At 45.1% G+C, this 16923-nt stretch overlaps 1 protein-coding gene across 4 annotated transcripts in view; it reads right to left on the bottom strand.

Moving 5' to 3' along the window:
- RAB3C (RAB3C, member RAS oncogene family) overlaps positions 1 to 15917 on the bottom strand; it is a 121015-nt gene extending 105098 nt beyond the window's left edge. Inside the window, exons 1-2 of one of the 4 annotated variants that reach the window (XM_083465538.1) lie at positions 15711 to 15917; positions 6298 to 6525 (exon numbers count right to left, since the gene is read on the bottom strand). In XM_083465538.1, coding sequence (XP_083321664.1) covers positions 6298 to 6525; positions 15711 to 15728 — 246 coding nt within the window. In that variant the 5' untranslated portion in view covers positions 15729 to 15917. Of the gene's footprint in view, positions 1 to 6297; positions 6526 to 10279; positions 10530 to 14811; positions 15153 to 15710 lie in introns of those variants that run through there. The other 3 variants (XM_083465537.1, XM_083465536.1, XM_083465539.1) reach the window with 3 other exon arrangements.
- Positions 15918 to 16923: the final 1006 nt, after the last annotated feature.

The raw sequence follows: 16923 nt of genomic DNA on the forward strand, positions 1-16923 counted from the left end.
TTGGCCACTTGCCAGCTCAGAGGGGGTTGGGGGGCAAGCAAGTGGGAAATAAAATGCCCCTTCCCCGTCTTACATTATGTATTTACTTACTACCCTTCAACGCCACCTTTTTGCCAAAGAACTCAAGGCAGTTCAAGTTAATGGCTTATCATCGAAGCCATGATACAAATGTGGAGGGAGAGGAATGAGTCTGAGACAACAAGAGGAAAATAAGCAAAGCCAGGTATCAACTCTAGGGGGCTTCCAGATGCAGATGATTTAGCAGCACTCAAACAGTGCTGTTCTACTTAAAGCTGGAAGTGGAAGAGCAACTCTGGTTGCTTCCAGATGACCTGTTTATTGAGCATTTTGTTTGCAGAGCGGTTTAAGATGGTGATTGCTATTTATTGAGCATTTGTTCCAAGCTGTTTAGGTAACATTTAGAGGGCGCACTCATTACACTATAGTACCCCTCCAGACAGCAATAATGCCATAACATTAGGGGAACATTGTAGAACAACTAACAAAGCAGGATGCTACATGGATAAAAAAGTAAAGGGACCCCTGACCATTAGGTCCACTTGTTGACGACTCTGGGGTTGCGGTGCTCATCTCGCTTTATTGGCCGTACAGCTTCCGGGCCAGCATGACTAAGCCACTTCTGGCGAACCAGAGCAACGCACGGAAATGCCATTTACCTTCCCACTGGAGCAGTACCTATTTATCTACTTGCACTTTGACATGCTTTCGAACTGCTAGGTTGGCAGGAGCTGGGACCGAGCAACGGGAGCTCACCCCGTCACGGGAATTCGAACCACCGACCTTCTGACCGGCAAGTCCTAGGCTCTGTGGTTTAACCCACAGCGCCACCCGCGTCCCTTGCTACGTGGATAGTGAAGTATAAATCCACCACCACACTATTATTGCATCAATGAAAAGTTGCATAATACACCTCCCCAAAAAACCCCCTCTAGTCTGGAAGAGCCCCAATGCAGCTCAGTGAGCTCAGATTGTTGATTTACTCTTGGAGCAGGGAATGGCATAGCCTGGGAAAGAATATGGCTGGCTGGCCACACGTTGTTACACATGCTATAAAGAAATAATGTCTATGCTTTCCAGAGTGCAAAGATTGTCAAGTGTGACATTCATCTTGCTACACCATGCAAGGCACCTATCACCTCTCATCAGTCTCTGCCCGCACTGTCTGAAGGAATTCTTTCTTCCCTCCTCAAAAAAGTTTGGGCTTTCTTAACCAAATCAAAAGCTGAGGAATCCTCTGGCAAAGGATGTTGAGAAAGGACTCCAGTGGCAACTGGCCTTTATCCACTCCTGTTTTTTAAAGAAACAATTTTGTATTGGTGCTTTATTTTCCATTTCTCTCTATTATAAGGCATGCAAAGAGCCATGCTGATATTTAAATGTCATTACTGGCTTAAATAGGAATGCTCAATTATCAAAGCTGAGAGTCTCCGCAGAGTTATTTCAAAGTAGCAAGCATAGCACTGCTTGCAAAAGAGTCTTCCATATCTTCAAATTAAGACCCAGAAACTGAGAGCTGTGTGTCAACTCAATTCCTGGGTTAACTCATTCCAAAATGGCTCACCCAAGTGATCAAAGAGAGTCCACCCCAGAGCCTTTGATCATTTTTTTAAACTCCCTCCTGAGAAGTTGATGAGTTTTATGCCAGGGATTAGAGGGGCCAATGCAAATCAAGGAGCAGAGGCAATTGTAACATGTTTCCCACTGCAATGGAAAATGAGTAAGGACGTCTGCAGGAGTTACAAAACACTGTAAACCCCAATGTATGGTGTTTTCTGGTGGAGTTGCTTAACAGTGCATTTGTACCAGGGGTGGGGGACAGGATGCAGCCAAATAACTAGACCCAAAACCCTCTGCAAGTGGACCACCTGCCAATCACCTGGTGTCATAGGTAATCAGGTTATTCAAATTGCAAACCATATTTATTTATTTATACAAACCCTGGCCATCTGGCTGGGTTTCCCCAGCCACTCTGGGTGGCTCCCAACAGAATTAAAAGCGCAATAGAACATCAAACATTAAAAACTTCCCTAAACAGGGCTGCATGCTAAGTGCACTTCCAGTTCATCCTTTCACAGAGAGCGGTCCCACACCAATACAGACCATTGATCCATCTACCTCAGTACTGCCTGCACTGACTAGCTGTCAGGGATTGGGCAGAGGAGGAATGGTGGAGACCGCCTCCCCATCCTGACCCTTCCAGGGAGAAGGAAGAGGAAGACAGTATAGATTTACAACAGGGGGTTGAGGGAGGTAGCAGCTCAGAGGCAGATGAGGGGGAAAGCTGGGAAATCATGGGACAGCCGGAACAACACCCAGCTGACAAGCATCCCAGACCCTCCATCTCCTGGTACCCGGCAAGACTTAAAAGTCGGAGAGCAAAGAGCTCAAAGACAAAGAACACGTAGCAGCACCCGTAGAGGAGACTGACGAATGAGGAAGTGGGAGAGACAGGGAGTGGAGATTCACTCAGGGCGACACCATTATCCAAGAGGCTGGGTTCTATAGCCTCGCTTTGTAAAGATTGAAATAAAAAAAGGACAGTAAGAAACTTTTCCTTGTTTTTATACTTTCCAGGGCAATCAGCCGCTGACAGCATCCTGACCCTAGCAGCAGGGAACTTTCCCATGCCTACCTGGCTAGGGTTGAATCTGGAACCTTCTGCATGCACAACTGATGCTCCATGCCTGAGCTACCACCCTTTCGAGACAGGGAACTTTCCCATGCCTACCTGGCTAGGGTTGAATCTGGAACCTTCTGCATGCACAACTGATGCTCCATGCCTGAGCTACCACCCTTTCCTCCTTTGCAGCCCTGGTTTGAATTCAAGCCGCAGCTGCAAAGGAACACCCTCTCATTACATTCCCAACCCTTCATTTCCAGCTTGAATACAGCGCTTTCAAAACTGGGTGCATTTTCCTGTCACCATGCAGAGTGAGGGAAAAGGTGTCTATTTCCAAATCTCCCCCCACCAGCTGTGCGTCAAGGTAAATAAGTACCTTAGGTCAACTCAGTTATTTGGCACCTGGAGCAGAAAAACAACACCAGAACCTCTCCTCCTTGCTGGCATTAAAAACACAAGAATATATTTTTTAATAATCTAACAGTTTACTGCCCTTTCATGGCATACAGAATCCTTGAGATGGCCACCTCACTAAGTAGCTGGTAGGCCTTGCCCTTCAGAGCTAGGAGAGCTAAGAGATGAAATTTCACTGTGAATGTACCATCATTTCTGATAAAGAAGATAACAGGGAAGCCTCTGCTCAGGTAGAGCTCATGGATGTGTCCCTAGGCTAGGCCTTAAGAGTGTAACAACCGATGTATTGGATCACATCTGCAGTACTTCTGACCAGGGCCAACCTCAGACATTTTGCTGCCTGAGGCAAAGGACAAACTGATGCATCTTTTCCATCCAACAGCCAAATGCTAATAAGAATTGCAGTTGAATTTACACCAGCGATGGCAGCAGGCTAGTTTAGGGAGCCCAGGAATTCACAGGTCTCCCAACAGACAGGAAAGGAAAGGGATGTTAAGTGGAACTGCTTGGTAGGTAAACTGCTGCTGTCCCTTCAGCTTCTGCTGCCAGAGGTGGTTGCCTGCTCAATGGTAGGGCTGGCCCTGAGTCCACCAGATACGCCAGCCAGAAGCTCACAACCAGAAAATCAGGGAGAGAGTCTTCCCCGTTGGTTTGCTCCTAGCATCTGGCAGTCCAGGCCATGCTTGTCTCTAAGTTGGCCACTTACGCATCACCACAAAAGGGGAAATGAATGCATTGTCAAAACAGAGGCTATGGGTTTGCATAAAAGCTGCAGATTTAGAAATAATGACTGTAATTTAAACAGAAAAGCAACACATCTCACCATAGCAGGGAAAATTATGTCCAGCTGAGCTGTGTGCCAGCTACAGCTTGCTGCTCAGGTGCTGCTGATGGGCAATGCTAAAAATCCTTGCTCTCTCCCTCCTATGCTTCTTTATCTTTACACTGAACTAGATAGTCCTCCCAACAGAGGACACCTTTCAACAGAGGATGCCTGATAGCCTTTCAAAGAGCCTGAATAGTAGAACGGATGGCCACCAAAGCTGTCTCTGTTCCAACTTCACCTTCTCCCATAAATACAGTGGAACCTCGGTTGTCAAACCTAATCCATTCCGGAAGACTCTTTGACTTCCGAAACATTTGACAACTGAGGTGGAATGGGCTGTCAGCAATTTCAATCGACAAAATAGAGAAACGCACCTCAGAAGCCGTTTGATTTCCGAGGCACATTCAAAAATGGAAGCATTCATTTCTGTGTTTTCGGCGTTCGGGTTCTGAATCGTTCAGCTTCCAAGACAATTGAAAAGAGAGGTTCCACTGTACATCCTAAAGCATCTCTATACCCCCTGTATGCTTGCAATTATTTAAACCTAGGAACACAGAAGAACAGGGAAAGCTGCCTTCCTCTAAGTTGGACCACTGGTGCAACCATCTCAGGACACACTCTGGCAGTGGTTCTCTGAGGTGCAAGGCAGGGGTCTCTCATAGCCCTATCTGGAGATGCCAGGGATTGAACCTGGGACCTTTGGGATACAAAGCATATGCTCTCTCACTGTATTATGGCCCTTCTCCTATACAGCTGTGATGGATGGATGGATGAATGAATGAATGAATGAATGAAAAGAAGGTATGTCCCTCCTTATAGTGGGCTATCACATGATCACATCCAACAATTCTGCAAATCTTAATTTCAGCATTAACTTGTACAAATAGTGGGGAACGGGAACATATACTGTACTTTGAATAAACACACTTGCATGGTATGCCAAGGAAATTACAGACCCTGAATTGTATCCAGTGCTACTCAGAGTAAACCCACCAAAAGGAATGAAGTTGTTAGTCATGTCCATTAATTTCAGTGGATCTACTCTGGGTAGGACAAAACATTGGATACAGTCCCCTTTCACTTACTAGTCCACACTTAGAACACAATTGCAAAATCATCACCATCATCATCAAACATCCAAAACAGTTGGATGAAAGCAATACAATGGAAGGATACTATGATCTTGCAGACATGGGGCCTACCCACATAATAATGCAGCTGTCACTGCAAGTTATGCAATGAGGGGAACACGTTCAATTGATTTAAAATCAATTCACAGAGCAACTTCCCCAAGATTCATATCTTATTTCATTAGCAGCCCTGGGGGTACTGCAGTCATATCATTTTACTTTAGCCTTAAGTGCAGCACAAAGTACGGAATGCAAAAACACTAAATCAAATGCAGCAGTCAGAAGGGAAATTCATTTTGCAATGGCAAGACTTCTTGGGGAGGCAGTCATGAAAGCATTCACCAAGCCTTGTCCCCAAAGACGGTGAGGTTTAGCATGTATAGGAGGACACTGGGGATCAGTTGACCTTCACTCACCACTAGTGCAAAGTTGACCCTCACTAGTTGTGCAAAGATTCATCTGTGCAAAGTCTCTTACCTCCCTCCCTCCCCCTCACTTGCTCCCAATGGCCATTGTTAGGAAGCTTTTCTGGTGGCTTGCATGTTTCCCTTGGGAAGAGTGGTTTACTACTGGTGCCTTACCTTGCAGGTGCACAAAATTGCATAACAGCACTTTGGCGGGTGCAGAGAATAAGCCCTCCCTTTTCCTGGGTCTGGGGCCTTTCAAGGGCCACTCCTCCCATTAGATGAGGTGAGGCAGTCAATTTTAGAGAGCCATTAGAACGTAAGAAACACCCTGCTGGATCAGATCAAAGTTCTACCTAGTCCAGCCTCCGGTTTCCCACAGTGGCCAGGGACCCACACAGGTGATAAAGTTAGTTTGGCTTTGCTTGGCTCAATGCTGTCTTTTTGTCCTCTTGTCACCCATCTGCATCCCTGGCTGCTGTACCAAAATGTTTGGCAGCTTCTGCCTGAAGAGCTAGGCAGCTCAGCTGGAGAAGGAAATGTGCAGGTAAAGGAACCTGTTGCCAGCAGCTGGGGGGAGGAGAGAGAGAGAGAGAGAAGGAAAGAAGGAAAGAAGGAAGGAAGGAAGGAAGGAAGGAAGGAAGGAAGGAAGGAAAGAAGGAAAGGACAGAAAGAAAGAAAGAAAGAAAGAAAGAAAGAAAGAGCAGCAGGAGAAGGGCATGGCAGCACACTACAATTAAGCCAAGGTACCCACTTCAGATTTAACAATAAACCACAAACCAATCTTTTTAAGAGTGCAAATATAGAGACCTGTCTATGATGGTCATTACACAAGCTTCTAAAGAAGAAAAAGATTTGTGCTCCTCTCCCCATTTTTCTTACCCAAATCTGCAGCTTAATTCTTTTTTCATTTTTGAAAACCGTCTTGACTTTGAAATCGATCCCAACGGTGCTGACAAAAGCCGAGGTAAAAGAATCGTCGGCATAACGGAACAAAAAAGAGGTTTTCCCAACGCTGCTGTTTCCAATGATGAGCAGTTTGAACATGTAATCAAAGTTCTGGTCTGATGTGTCCTTCTGGCCAAACCTGGCATCTTGCGTAGAGGCCATCTGTAATAATTTTCAGAAAGATGGTGTGGGGGAAGGGGAAGAAAGAGGGTTATTTTTTGTGATTTATCCTTTAGGTTCACATCATGTAAGTCCAAAGTGCTTGCATTTAATTGAGCTCCTCAGTGTTGCATACCATAATATTAGAGGACAAATTTAATGAGGTCCTAAACTATTCCCCAACCCTCCTGGTAATCCAGCCATAAACTTAAGTGCTGACCAGTGCTGAAAATGTCTCCAAAAGAGCACCATCATGACTCACTTAGCACAGTATGAAACTAGCTCCCCATTCACGGAAATGTTAAAGAACCTTCCTCAAGTGGCAGCACTGCAGTCAAAATTAATAGCTGTGGAAAGTGGTACAGGCCCTCGTAATTCAAGTCAGGGGAGGATGAAATGGAAAAGCACTTCAGGGGTTAAAATAAATAAGTAGGGTGGAAGGTAGGAAGCAAAATGGTTTTTTCTCATTAGGTTTGTGTTGCAAACCTAATCCAGTTTCAGGTCTGTGGGTTAACTACTGGCGCTGCTTTTTAATAACACAGTGTTCTACAACATTTGTATCCTGTCCTTCCTCCAAGGATCCTGGGGACAGCTTACAATGGTTTTCCTCCATGACCACCGTGAAGTAGGTTAGTCTGAGGGGGTTGTGAGTGGCTGAAGCTCACCCAGTGGACTTTGTGGGTGAAAGAGGATTTGAATCCAAGATTTCCCCAGTCCTAGTCCAACATTCTGATGATTAGAAAGTTAGAATACTACCTTCCAACCACTACACAATAACGCAATTATTTCAAATAATTTGCTGGTATCCTTTTTATTACCAAATCGTTTCTCTGCAGCTCTATGTAGAACGAACATTGCAAAGGCTCAGGCTGCATGGTGGCTACAGTCCTGAGCACAATTACTTGGGGGGGGGGGGAGTCCCACTGAACTCACTGAAGCTGACTTTCAAGTAGATGTGTACAAGGTCAGGCCACCAGAAAAATTCTTGACCTGGTCTCATGCTGTTTGGTATCTTCTTGTCTCATCCTCTGGAGCCAGTATAGTGGCTGGAGTGATGGATTTGGACATGGGAGACTTTTCTGTCTAATTTAAAACTAATTATTTCAGTGACAACAGCACAGCATTAGTTCTAATGTTGTCAGCAGGAAATTAAACTTGGTTCGGACCCAGACTAAGTTGCACTTCTGCTGTAGTCCTAACCCCACTTACCCGGGGCTTAAGTTACGGTACATCAAGATTTAACTTGTTCCATCTATTTCAATGGAAACAATCAAGGCTGAGAATGTATTTCATCACAGCACACACTGTCTTTTCTTGCAATACACTAAAATACAAATTATACAGGCTAAGCTAGAACAGGTACCAAGTGGTCTGGAGGGCACTTGCGGAGATGTTTTTTCAAGTGTTCTCTCCAGCCTTTCAATTCTGCTAAAATGCATAATGGGTCTTATCCTCCTTTTAAAAGTACAGCTTGTCTGATAATATTTCATACTGAGGGTGGGGAGTTTGGATCACTGGCTGGTGTTACGAGACAAATGAATTGAAGAGCACTTCAAAGAATGGAGTTGCAGTGTATGTGTGTGTATAACAAAAATATTCATGACAGTCTCTGATTCAGGAATTCCTGCTGCTATCACTACACGGAAGCAGACTCCCACTCATCTCTTTGATTAAACATAACCACTCCCATCTGAAGGCTTGCTATGCTTCCTTTTTACTTTTCCTCAATTACGAAGAGCCTGGTGTGTTCAGAGGCATCATAAAGGCATCCCAGTCCCGTCACTTGGCAGTAACTGCCAATTTCATTTCCTTGTGCTATTCTTCTCACTAAAGTCCTCCGCACATTATGGTCAGATGGAGAGGCAGAACTGAGTAGCCCCAATGAGTGGTTGAGATGGTGGAAGGTGTGGTTTTAAAGGACAGCACAAAATTAGAGGGTGGAATGTAGAGAATGAGTGGAATGTGGTTATCTCTGAGTATAAATTCTATAAGGAGGACTGGGAGAGATGTACTAGATGCAGTATTACTCAGCAAGTGAATGAGAACATTCCTGTAATGCCGAATGAGACAGGCAGGCTCCTCCACAGAATCATTCTAGGCTCCAAAAGTAATTTAGTGCTGGGGACATACTATTCCCAGCTCTCCTGAACAAAATGCCCAGGGTGATCTTGAGGTCGAGAATGAAAAAAAAATAGCAGCATCCAAAGGAGAGGATCTTGTGGCAAATGGTAGCTTCAATTACCCTCACATTGACTGGGTAAATATTCTGGTCACTACAAAAGGGTGACATTTCTAGATACCCTAAAATGACCGTGCCCAAGAACAGTTGGTCATGGAACCAATCAAAGGGGAGATGGACTTGAGCTCAATTCTAAGAAGGCACCCCAATTGTGTGTGAGATGTACATGTGAACCAAATAATGTCCAGTTCTGGGCACCACAGTTTAAGAAGGGTATTGACAAGTTGGAGTGTGTGCAGAGGAGGGTGACCATGATGACCAAGAGTCAGAACACCAAGCTTTATGAGGGAGCTGGGTATGTTTAGTCTGGATAAGAGGAGACTGAGAGAAGATATGATAGCCATCTTCAAATATCTGGAAGATGGAGCAACCAACAGATTCAGGTTAAAAGAAGGGAGATGCCGACTGAACATATATAAATTTCTGGCAATAAGAGCTGTTTGACAGTGGAATGACTGCCTTGGAAGGTGATGGAATCCCTTTCACTGGAGGTTTTAGAACAGAGGTTGGATGGCCATCTGTCAGAGATTCTTTAGCTGGGATTCCCACATTGCAGGGAGCTGGACTAGTTGACACTTGGGGTCCCTTCCAAGTCTACAATTCCATGATTCTATGACAAAAAAGTCAGAGCATTCTGAATTATGCTGAACACTGGACACATTGATTTTCCTTGCTCCATAAAAGGAATGACCAAGAGCCTGCTTTAAGCCGCTAATTTTTCCTTTGAAGCCCCACTCCTACCTGCCCCATCACACCTGGCATCATGTTTGGTGTAAAGTGTGGGGTGGTGGGGGTGGTGGGGGTGGCTTCCTCAAAACAGCCTGGTGTGCAAAGTTTGAGTTGTTCCCGTCCCTGATACTGAAGAACAAGACTTTGCTGAAGAGGAATCATTGCTGCAAAGGTAAGTCATAGCTAATAACCTTTTAAGAGTCCTTTAACAATGTCATTAAGTATGTGGATAAGCTGATCAAGTAAATATTGTGTACTTAGATTTTCAGAAAGCTTTTGAAAAAGTCTGCCACCAAAGACTCATAAGCTTAGCAGTCATGAGATAAGAAAACAAGGTCAGTAACCTGGTAAAGAATAGGAAGCATAGTAGGAAGAAATGGATAGTTCTAGCAATGCCAGGATGAATTGAATTGAATTTTTTATTACTACAGTCACAGACCAGTTCTGGCTCACTTACAATATCAGGAAAATCATAAAACACAACAGGAATACATTGGGGATATATTAAAGGGGTTTGCCAAAGATCTGCATTGAGACAAGCACTTTTTAACTTGTTCTCAAGTGGCCTGGAGCTAGAAGTGAACAGTGTGGTGGCCAAGTTTGCTGATGATACCAAATTGTTCAGGGTGATTAAAACAAAAAGCTCCAGAAAGAACTCTCCCAGCCTGGTGAATGGGCGTTAAAATGGAAAATATGATTCAATGTCAGCAAGTTGAAAGGGATGCACTTTGGGGGTGATGAATCCTAATCACATTTGCACTAATCAGGTCTGAATTGGTAGTGACTGACCGGGAAAGCCATCTTGGGATCACGCTGGATAGCTGGATGGAAATGTTGACTCAGTCTTTTGGATGCCACAAATAAGAAAGAGTATATGCTCTGTATCACACCATTAGTGATAGCTCTGTTGGATTCAGTTTTTCCCCCTCCTCTGGATTTTAATGTGTGCAGGGTCCATGTCAGATGTTTCATCTCCAAACAAAGAATCCCCAACTATCCTCTAGGTAAACTTGGTTATGTGAGAGCAGTTAAGATGAGGGAATCTTTCTGATTCCAGGGATTCTTTTATGACATCACAGATGGTTCTTTCTACCAACTACCATCCCTTGGATGCCAGCCACCACATTTCAGCTCCCAGTAAATGAGCAATCTATTTCTGAATGACGACTCACCCCGCCCCTTTTCTGGGCGTGGGATGGACACAAGGGGGTGGGGTAGAAATCCTAAGCTCAATTTACCATTGATGGCCTGCATGTGCAAATGGACTGCATGTGCAAATGGACTGTCAAACATCAAACACTGTTCAGCTGCTCTGTCCCACACACAATGGTTTCCATGAAGGAAACTCACATGTTCATCTGAAAGTTGTCAAGCCCAGTAAACACATGTATATGTAAATAGGCCTGCCATCAACCAATGTCCTGGGAAAATAAGATCATATTCTCACTTTTCATTTAAAGCACAATGATATCACTTTCTCAGTTATGGCTTCTCCCAAAGCATCCTGGAAACTGTAGTTTAAGGGTACTGAGAGTTGTTAGGAGATTCCCCTTGCAGAGCTACAATTCCCTGAGTTCCCTGAAAAGAAATATTGGCTGTTCAACCACTCCGAGAACTGCAACTCAGTGAGAAGAGGGATCTTCTAACAACTCTCAGCATCCTGGGTTCCCAGGATTCTTTGGGGGAAACTATTACTGTTAAAGTGGTATAACAGTGTATTAAATGTATGGTGTGGTTGTGACCTAAGACAGATTGTTTTCTATCTCTAGGATTCCCAGGTGATTTGAACAGCCCATGTCATGTCCTACCTATGGTGACACATTGCTGAGACAAGCGAAAGGGCTTTCTCAGTGGCCACACCTAAATTGTGGCATACTTGCCCCATGAAGCTGAAGTAGTTTGTTGCCTTCTGCCAAATAGCAAATAGGCTTTTTATTATTAATCTGGCAGGCATTTGCCTTGCTGTGCAGAATACTGTGTTCATCTGTTATGCCTCCCTTTATAGAATTTTGTTTGACGTGGTTGTTTTATTGCAAATTTAATTGTCGCAAGCCAACCTGAGTGATGTGTGTGCAATCAAAGGTGGGGTAAAATTCCTTCTGCTGAGGAAAAGAAAGGAAATGTTGCTTCCAGAGAAAACGAGGGCAGGCAAAGGATCAGTTCAGTCTGAGTCAGCTAATAAGGCCAGAAGTGCAGGAATCTGAAACAATGGGAAATAGAACCCAGCCAATCTTTGGGATTTGGGCACTTCCTGACATTGACTTTCCCCATCTGACTGCACTGCTTTGGCAGGTGTGTAACACTAACTGTGTGGTTGCTGTTCGTGGGGAATGTGATGTGTGGCACTACCTCAAATCCACTAGCATGTACATTGGTTGTGAAATCCACTGTAGTGTAGTGGTTAGAGTGTGAGGCTAGGAACTGGAAGGCCTGGGTTCAAATCCCCACTGAGCCACAAAGCTTACTGGGTGACCTTGGACCAGTCACTCACTCTCAATCTCTTACACCACAGGATTCTTGAGAGGATAAAATGCAGGAGAGGAAAGATGCCACCCTGAGCTTCTTGGAGGAAAGGTGGGGAATAACTGATATAAACAGGTATTTTCAATTTAATTCCACAAGCCATATACATCTATGGAACAGAGAATTAATTGTCTCTGTAACAAAAAGCATTTTGGGGGGGGTGGGATAGTAGGCAACTAAGGTTGCAGTCTTATACTCACTTACCTGGAAATAAGCCCCAGTGAAATAAATTGTGCTTATATCTGAGTAGACACGCATAGGATTCCACAGTCAAAGCTTTTTTTCACTAACAAATTAAAATGAGTCTAAGGAGATAACTAGTTTAACTAACCCTACAGCCTCTTCTGCAAAGACTGCAACACTCAGTCAGAAAAGAAAATCCATCAGAAACTTCCAAACCACCAGAGAACAAAAGACTGGAACCTGGAATTGCTCAAAGGTTTATTCAGAATTATTCTAGACATATTCAGCAGGAGGGAGGGGGAGGAGGAAGCATTTTTATTTGTGGACTTTAAATGCTAATCTGAAGTACTCTGCTTGATTGCATTTTCATATCTCAGAGAATCCTTGATGCTCTGTAATTATAATTATGGAGGAGACATGGGAAAAAATACATTATTAGTCCACCTCAATGCTGCCGCCCCTCACAGCTTTGTTTTTGACAGCTTTGCTGCTACCTTTACATATATATAATTAGCTCTTTTGCTGCTTAGGGAAGGGGTGGGCAGATCTTTCCATCTTGAAATGTCAGATTAAGATTATAACATCCATACATAATATCCAAACAGAATATATGCTAAGGCAATGCAAAATAAAATATTTCAGCCCAATTTTCTTTATCTGTACTACCTTACAACCACAGTTCTGTTTCTACAAACCTACGCAGCCCAATCTTATATTTTTTTTACTCACAAGTAAGTTCAGTTGAGTTCCATATGACCTACATTCAAGTAACAGTGTATGGTTGCAGTCCTGCTGCCCTATCCTATGCCTGATTCCCAAAATAAGTCCAACTGAGTTCATTGAGTCTTATTCCTAAGTAAGTTTTCTCAACAGACAAAACCTGCATAACTAACCCTACAGCAAACTCACCTTTAATTCTGATTAAAAACATCTTTATTCTTTCAACAAATAAGCAAGGTTTCTAGTGTCTAGTGTCAGGACACAGCATGAAATGTTTAAAATACAATGATGTAGCAGAGATAATGGGATGTCAGCATGTAGCATAATATGGGCTAGTGATTCGGACGAGATGGTTATTCACCTTTCATAATCAAGCGCGCCCAACCATTTACAGAGGTGCTGTATAAGGGAACACTGAGGTTTTGATTTTGATTTTTTTTAAAGATTTCACTTTATTTTGCAATTGGAAAGAATAAATGTTAAAACCTGCATTACAGAAGGGGAAAAACCACTTGCTAAATCAATGTATTGCAAAAACCCAACAGCTCAGAATGAAAGTGTAAAGATTTGGTGGCCACATTTCTAATACCAAGATGATGGATGTTTATCAGTGTGAGTATTGTAGAGTCGCCATTCAAATGACAGTTGTAATAATGGTCTTTAGTATAACACAACAAATGGGAGTAAATTATTGTGACTCAATAAAAAATGCATACCTTTGTACATTACAAACCCCTGAACTTTATTTTGTTTCTTCAGTCTGGATAGTAAGAGCTTCCACATAAAAGCATTTTCAAGAGTGATACTCTCAGTTTCTTTTGAGCTACATATAATTCTTTGTTCCAGAATGACAATATTCCCATAACTGCTATTTTCCCCTTCTTAGACTCATTACATATTAACTTATGGTTATTACTACTATTTTCTTACCTTGATGTGCCTATGATCAGAGACTCATTGCTTTCAAAACTTACACTATGCAAAAGAATTTAGGGATCACAGGTTTACATGATCCCTCAGGCAAAATATATATCACATCATCAAAAGCAACTTAACAGAAGATCTAACATTAAGGCTTCAATTGGATACCTAACTTTTGAGTAAACCTGCACAGGACTGCACTGTTAGCTAGCAGGAAGAACAAACCTGTGTATCTTTACTCATGAATAAGTCCTGCTATGCTCAGTGTGTGGGGAGAGTAAGGATTACTCCCTAGTAAATGTGTTTAGGATTGCATTCCTAATGCTGGAGATTTAGTGCGCTCTTAAAAAAATAACCCGTCATACAAAACTGCAGTAACAGAAACCCATTTCCCCCGGGTGTTATTATGCTAATACCAGGGGGGAATGGGCTTATGTTGGGTTGCTGCTTCTTCTTTTCTTTTCAGTGCACACGAAACCTCCAACATTAAGGCTGCAATCCTTAACATGCTGTCGCCCTGGATCTTTAACACTCACCCTCTTGGAAGAGGAAATGGTGTTGTCAGGGGAAAGGCGTTTGCTAGCTGGCTTGGATACACTCAGTAAGCGATGCTTGAGTTGACGCCTCGCCTTTCCTCCCTGCCCAGTGAAGGAACAACCAAGATCCGTGTGACCAGAGATTTATTTTAGGGTGTGTGTCTGAGAGTGTGTTAAATAACAACATATGACAATCTGTGCCTAGTGCAGCACCCCTCCCTCTTCGAAAGAAACAACCACCCATCTAAAGACGACCAGCAGCAATCGCACAACAACCGAGTGACTTTAGGAGAGGGGCGCGCGCTCTGCCTATCTCTCCTGCGCGTACCCGCCATCTCAACCCTCGTCCCTCGGTAGCCACTACCCTTTCCCTGAGCGCGCGCGCGCAGAGTTCGGCCAGGCTTGCTCGCGGTTCCCCTTCGGTCTGTTGTCACTCACCTGCACAGGAGCTTCGTGCCTCATGGTTCAGCCGCGCGCCCTGTCCTTTCCCCTCGGCCGCTGGGGTCTCACAGGCAAGCGGGAGAAGCAGCAGCAGCAGACGAAGCAGCAGCAACAGCCGTGGCCAACCCCGTCTACACGCCACGCACACAGGCACAGAGAGACACGCGCGCCCGGCGCGTCAGCAGCAGCAGCAACAACACGCTCGCCTCGCAGCCCAGCAGACAATTCAGCACCGCGGAGCTGTCCACCCGGCCTCCCCTGCCGCGCCTTGGCCCAGCGCCCCTCGCGGCGGCCGGTGGGAGCTGTAGTGCCAGCCGCCGCGCGTCCCAGGCCCGGGTCCAATGGAAAGCGGAGGGAGCCAGGACTACAAGTCCCAGGGAGCCTCGTTTCCACCGCCGCCGCCCGGAGCTCCACCCCCTCCCTCGAGGAGGCGGCTCCATGGAAACGAGGCGCGGGGAGGGGGCAGCTCTGCGGCCACGAGTTCGCGCGCTGTTGGGCGAAAGTTTCTGCGCTTTCTCTAGGCGATGCTAGGAGAACCCGACGAAGGCAAATAGGCAAGAAATGCAGTTCCCATCCCACAAACAGAGAGGAGAAAATGCAAAGCCCGCCTCGCCCATTTAAAGACACCTTTCCCTTGTTTTAACTACTGTTTCTCAAAGAAAAGGGAAGCGGGCAGCTCCCAAAATGTTTGCTATATATATATATATATTTTCCTGGCGTCGCGGTTGGAACTCATTTGCTAGGACGGCAGAGAGAGCGAGAGATCAGACCGGTTGGGTGTTTTGCTTCGGACTCCATACTGGCGAGTCCTTTTCGTTAGCGGCGGAGAAGCTCGTCAGCTGCTTTCAAGGAAGTATTTGAAAAGAGGGGCGTGGAGGAGCCCACAGCGCTCTTACCTTGCCGTAGATTTCCATCGCGATCTCGCCCAGGGTACCAGCCGGAGAAAGAGACGCGTCCACACACAGAGAGCGGGAGAGGGAGAGCCTCGTGAGGGAAGCGACGGCCCCTGAGACGGTCGGGAGGCCAGGCGGAGAGCGCGCTTGCTTTGCCTTCTTCCCCCGCCCCACCGCCCGGCAGGTGGAGGAAGCGTTATTAAGCGATGCCCAACGCAGAGCTGAGTTTCCTAGCAGCGCTATTAACGCGCGCGCTCGATCCGCCTGAGCCTCCCTTTGGGCACTTTTGGAAATTTCGCATTAATTAACTCTGATCCAGAAGAACAGCAGGTGAAGGAGGCCGAGGGAGGAGTGGGGCGTCTGTGTGTGTAGCAGAAGCAACCAAGTTATATAAATTGCCTAGCAAAACAAAGCAGTGCAGCAGAGACGAGGCTGGAGAATTAATTAAGCCCGTCTCTGGCTGATCTGGTTGCAAAGCAAGCTTGGAAGTCAGTCTCGTGGGTGGGTGTTTCTGTGACCCGTTAGACAAGCGGTAGGAAGACTTCAGGCATTTGTATTCCTACATTGTAGGGGGTTGGACTAGATGACCCTTGAGGATCTACCAACCCTACGATTCTATTTTTCAATATTCCATGTTGAAAACATTTTTGTGGTGGATACCTATCTAGACAAGGATGCGGGTGGCGCTGTGGGTTAAACACAGAGCCTAGGACTTGCCGATCAGAAGGTCGGCAGTTCGAATCCCTGCAACGGGGTGAGCTCCCGTTGCTCGGTCCCTGCTCCTGCCAACCTAGCAGTTCGAAAGCACATAAAAGTGCAAGTAGATAAATAGGTACCACTCTGGCAGGAAGGTAAACGGCGTTTCTGTGCGCTGCTCTGGTTCGCCAGAAGCGGCTTAGTCATGCTGGCCACATGACCTGGAAGCTGTACGCCGGCTCCCTTGGCCAATAAAGTGAGATGAGCGCCGCAACCCTAGAGTCGGTCACCACTGGACCTAATGGTCAGGGGTCCCTTTACCTTTACCTATCTAGACAGCTGGAGGGCTTATATTTCTTTATCTGGTTAACAAGAGGTATGCATTGATGGTTACTGTATCTGTAATATGAACTGATAGTGGGTATTTTTGTTGTTATTAGTGTTATTTAGATATTTTTTATTTTTGTTTTATTGTCCCCATCATTTTTCTTCCACCTTCCTTTGATAAATTTAATAATGA

Source organism: Podarcis liolepis (genome assembly GCF_965112155.1).
Source record: "Podarcis liolepis genome assembly, chromosome: 11".
NCBI classification, from domain to species: Eukaryota; Metazoa; Chordata; class Lepidosauria; order Squamata; family Lacertidae; genus Podarcis; species Podarcis liolepis.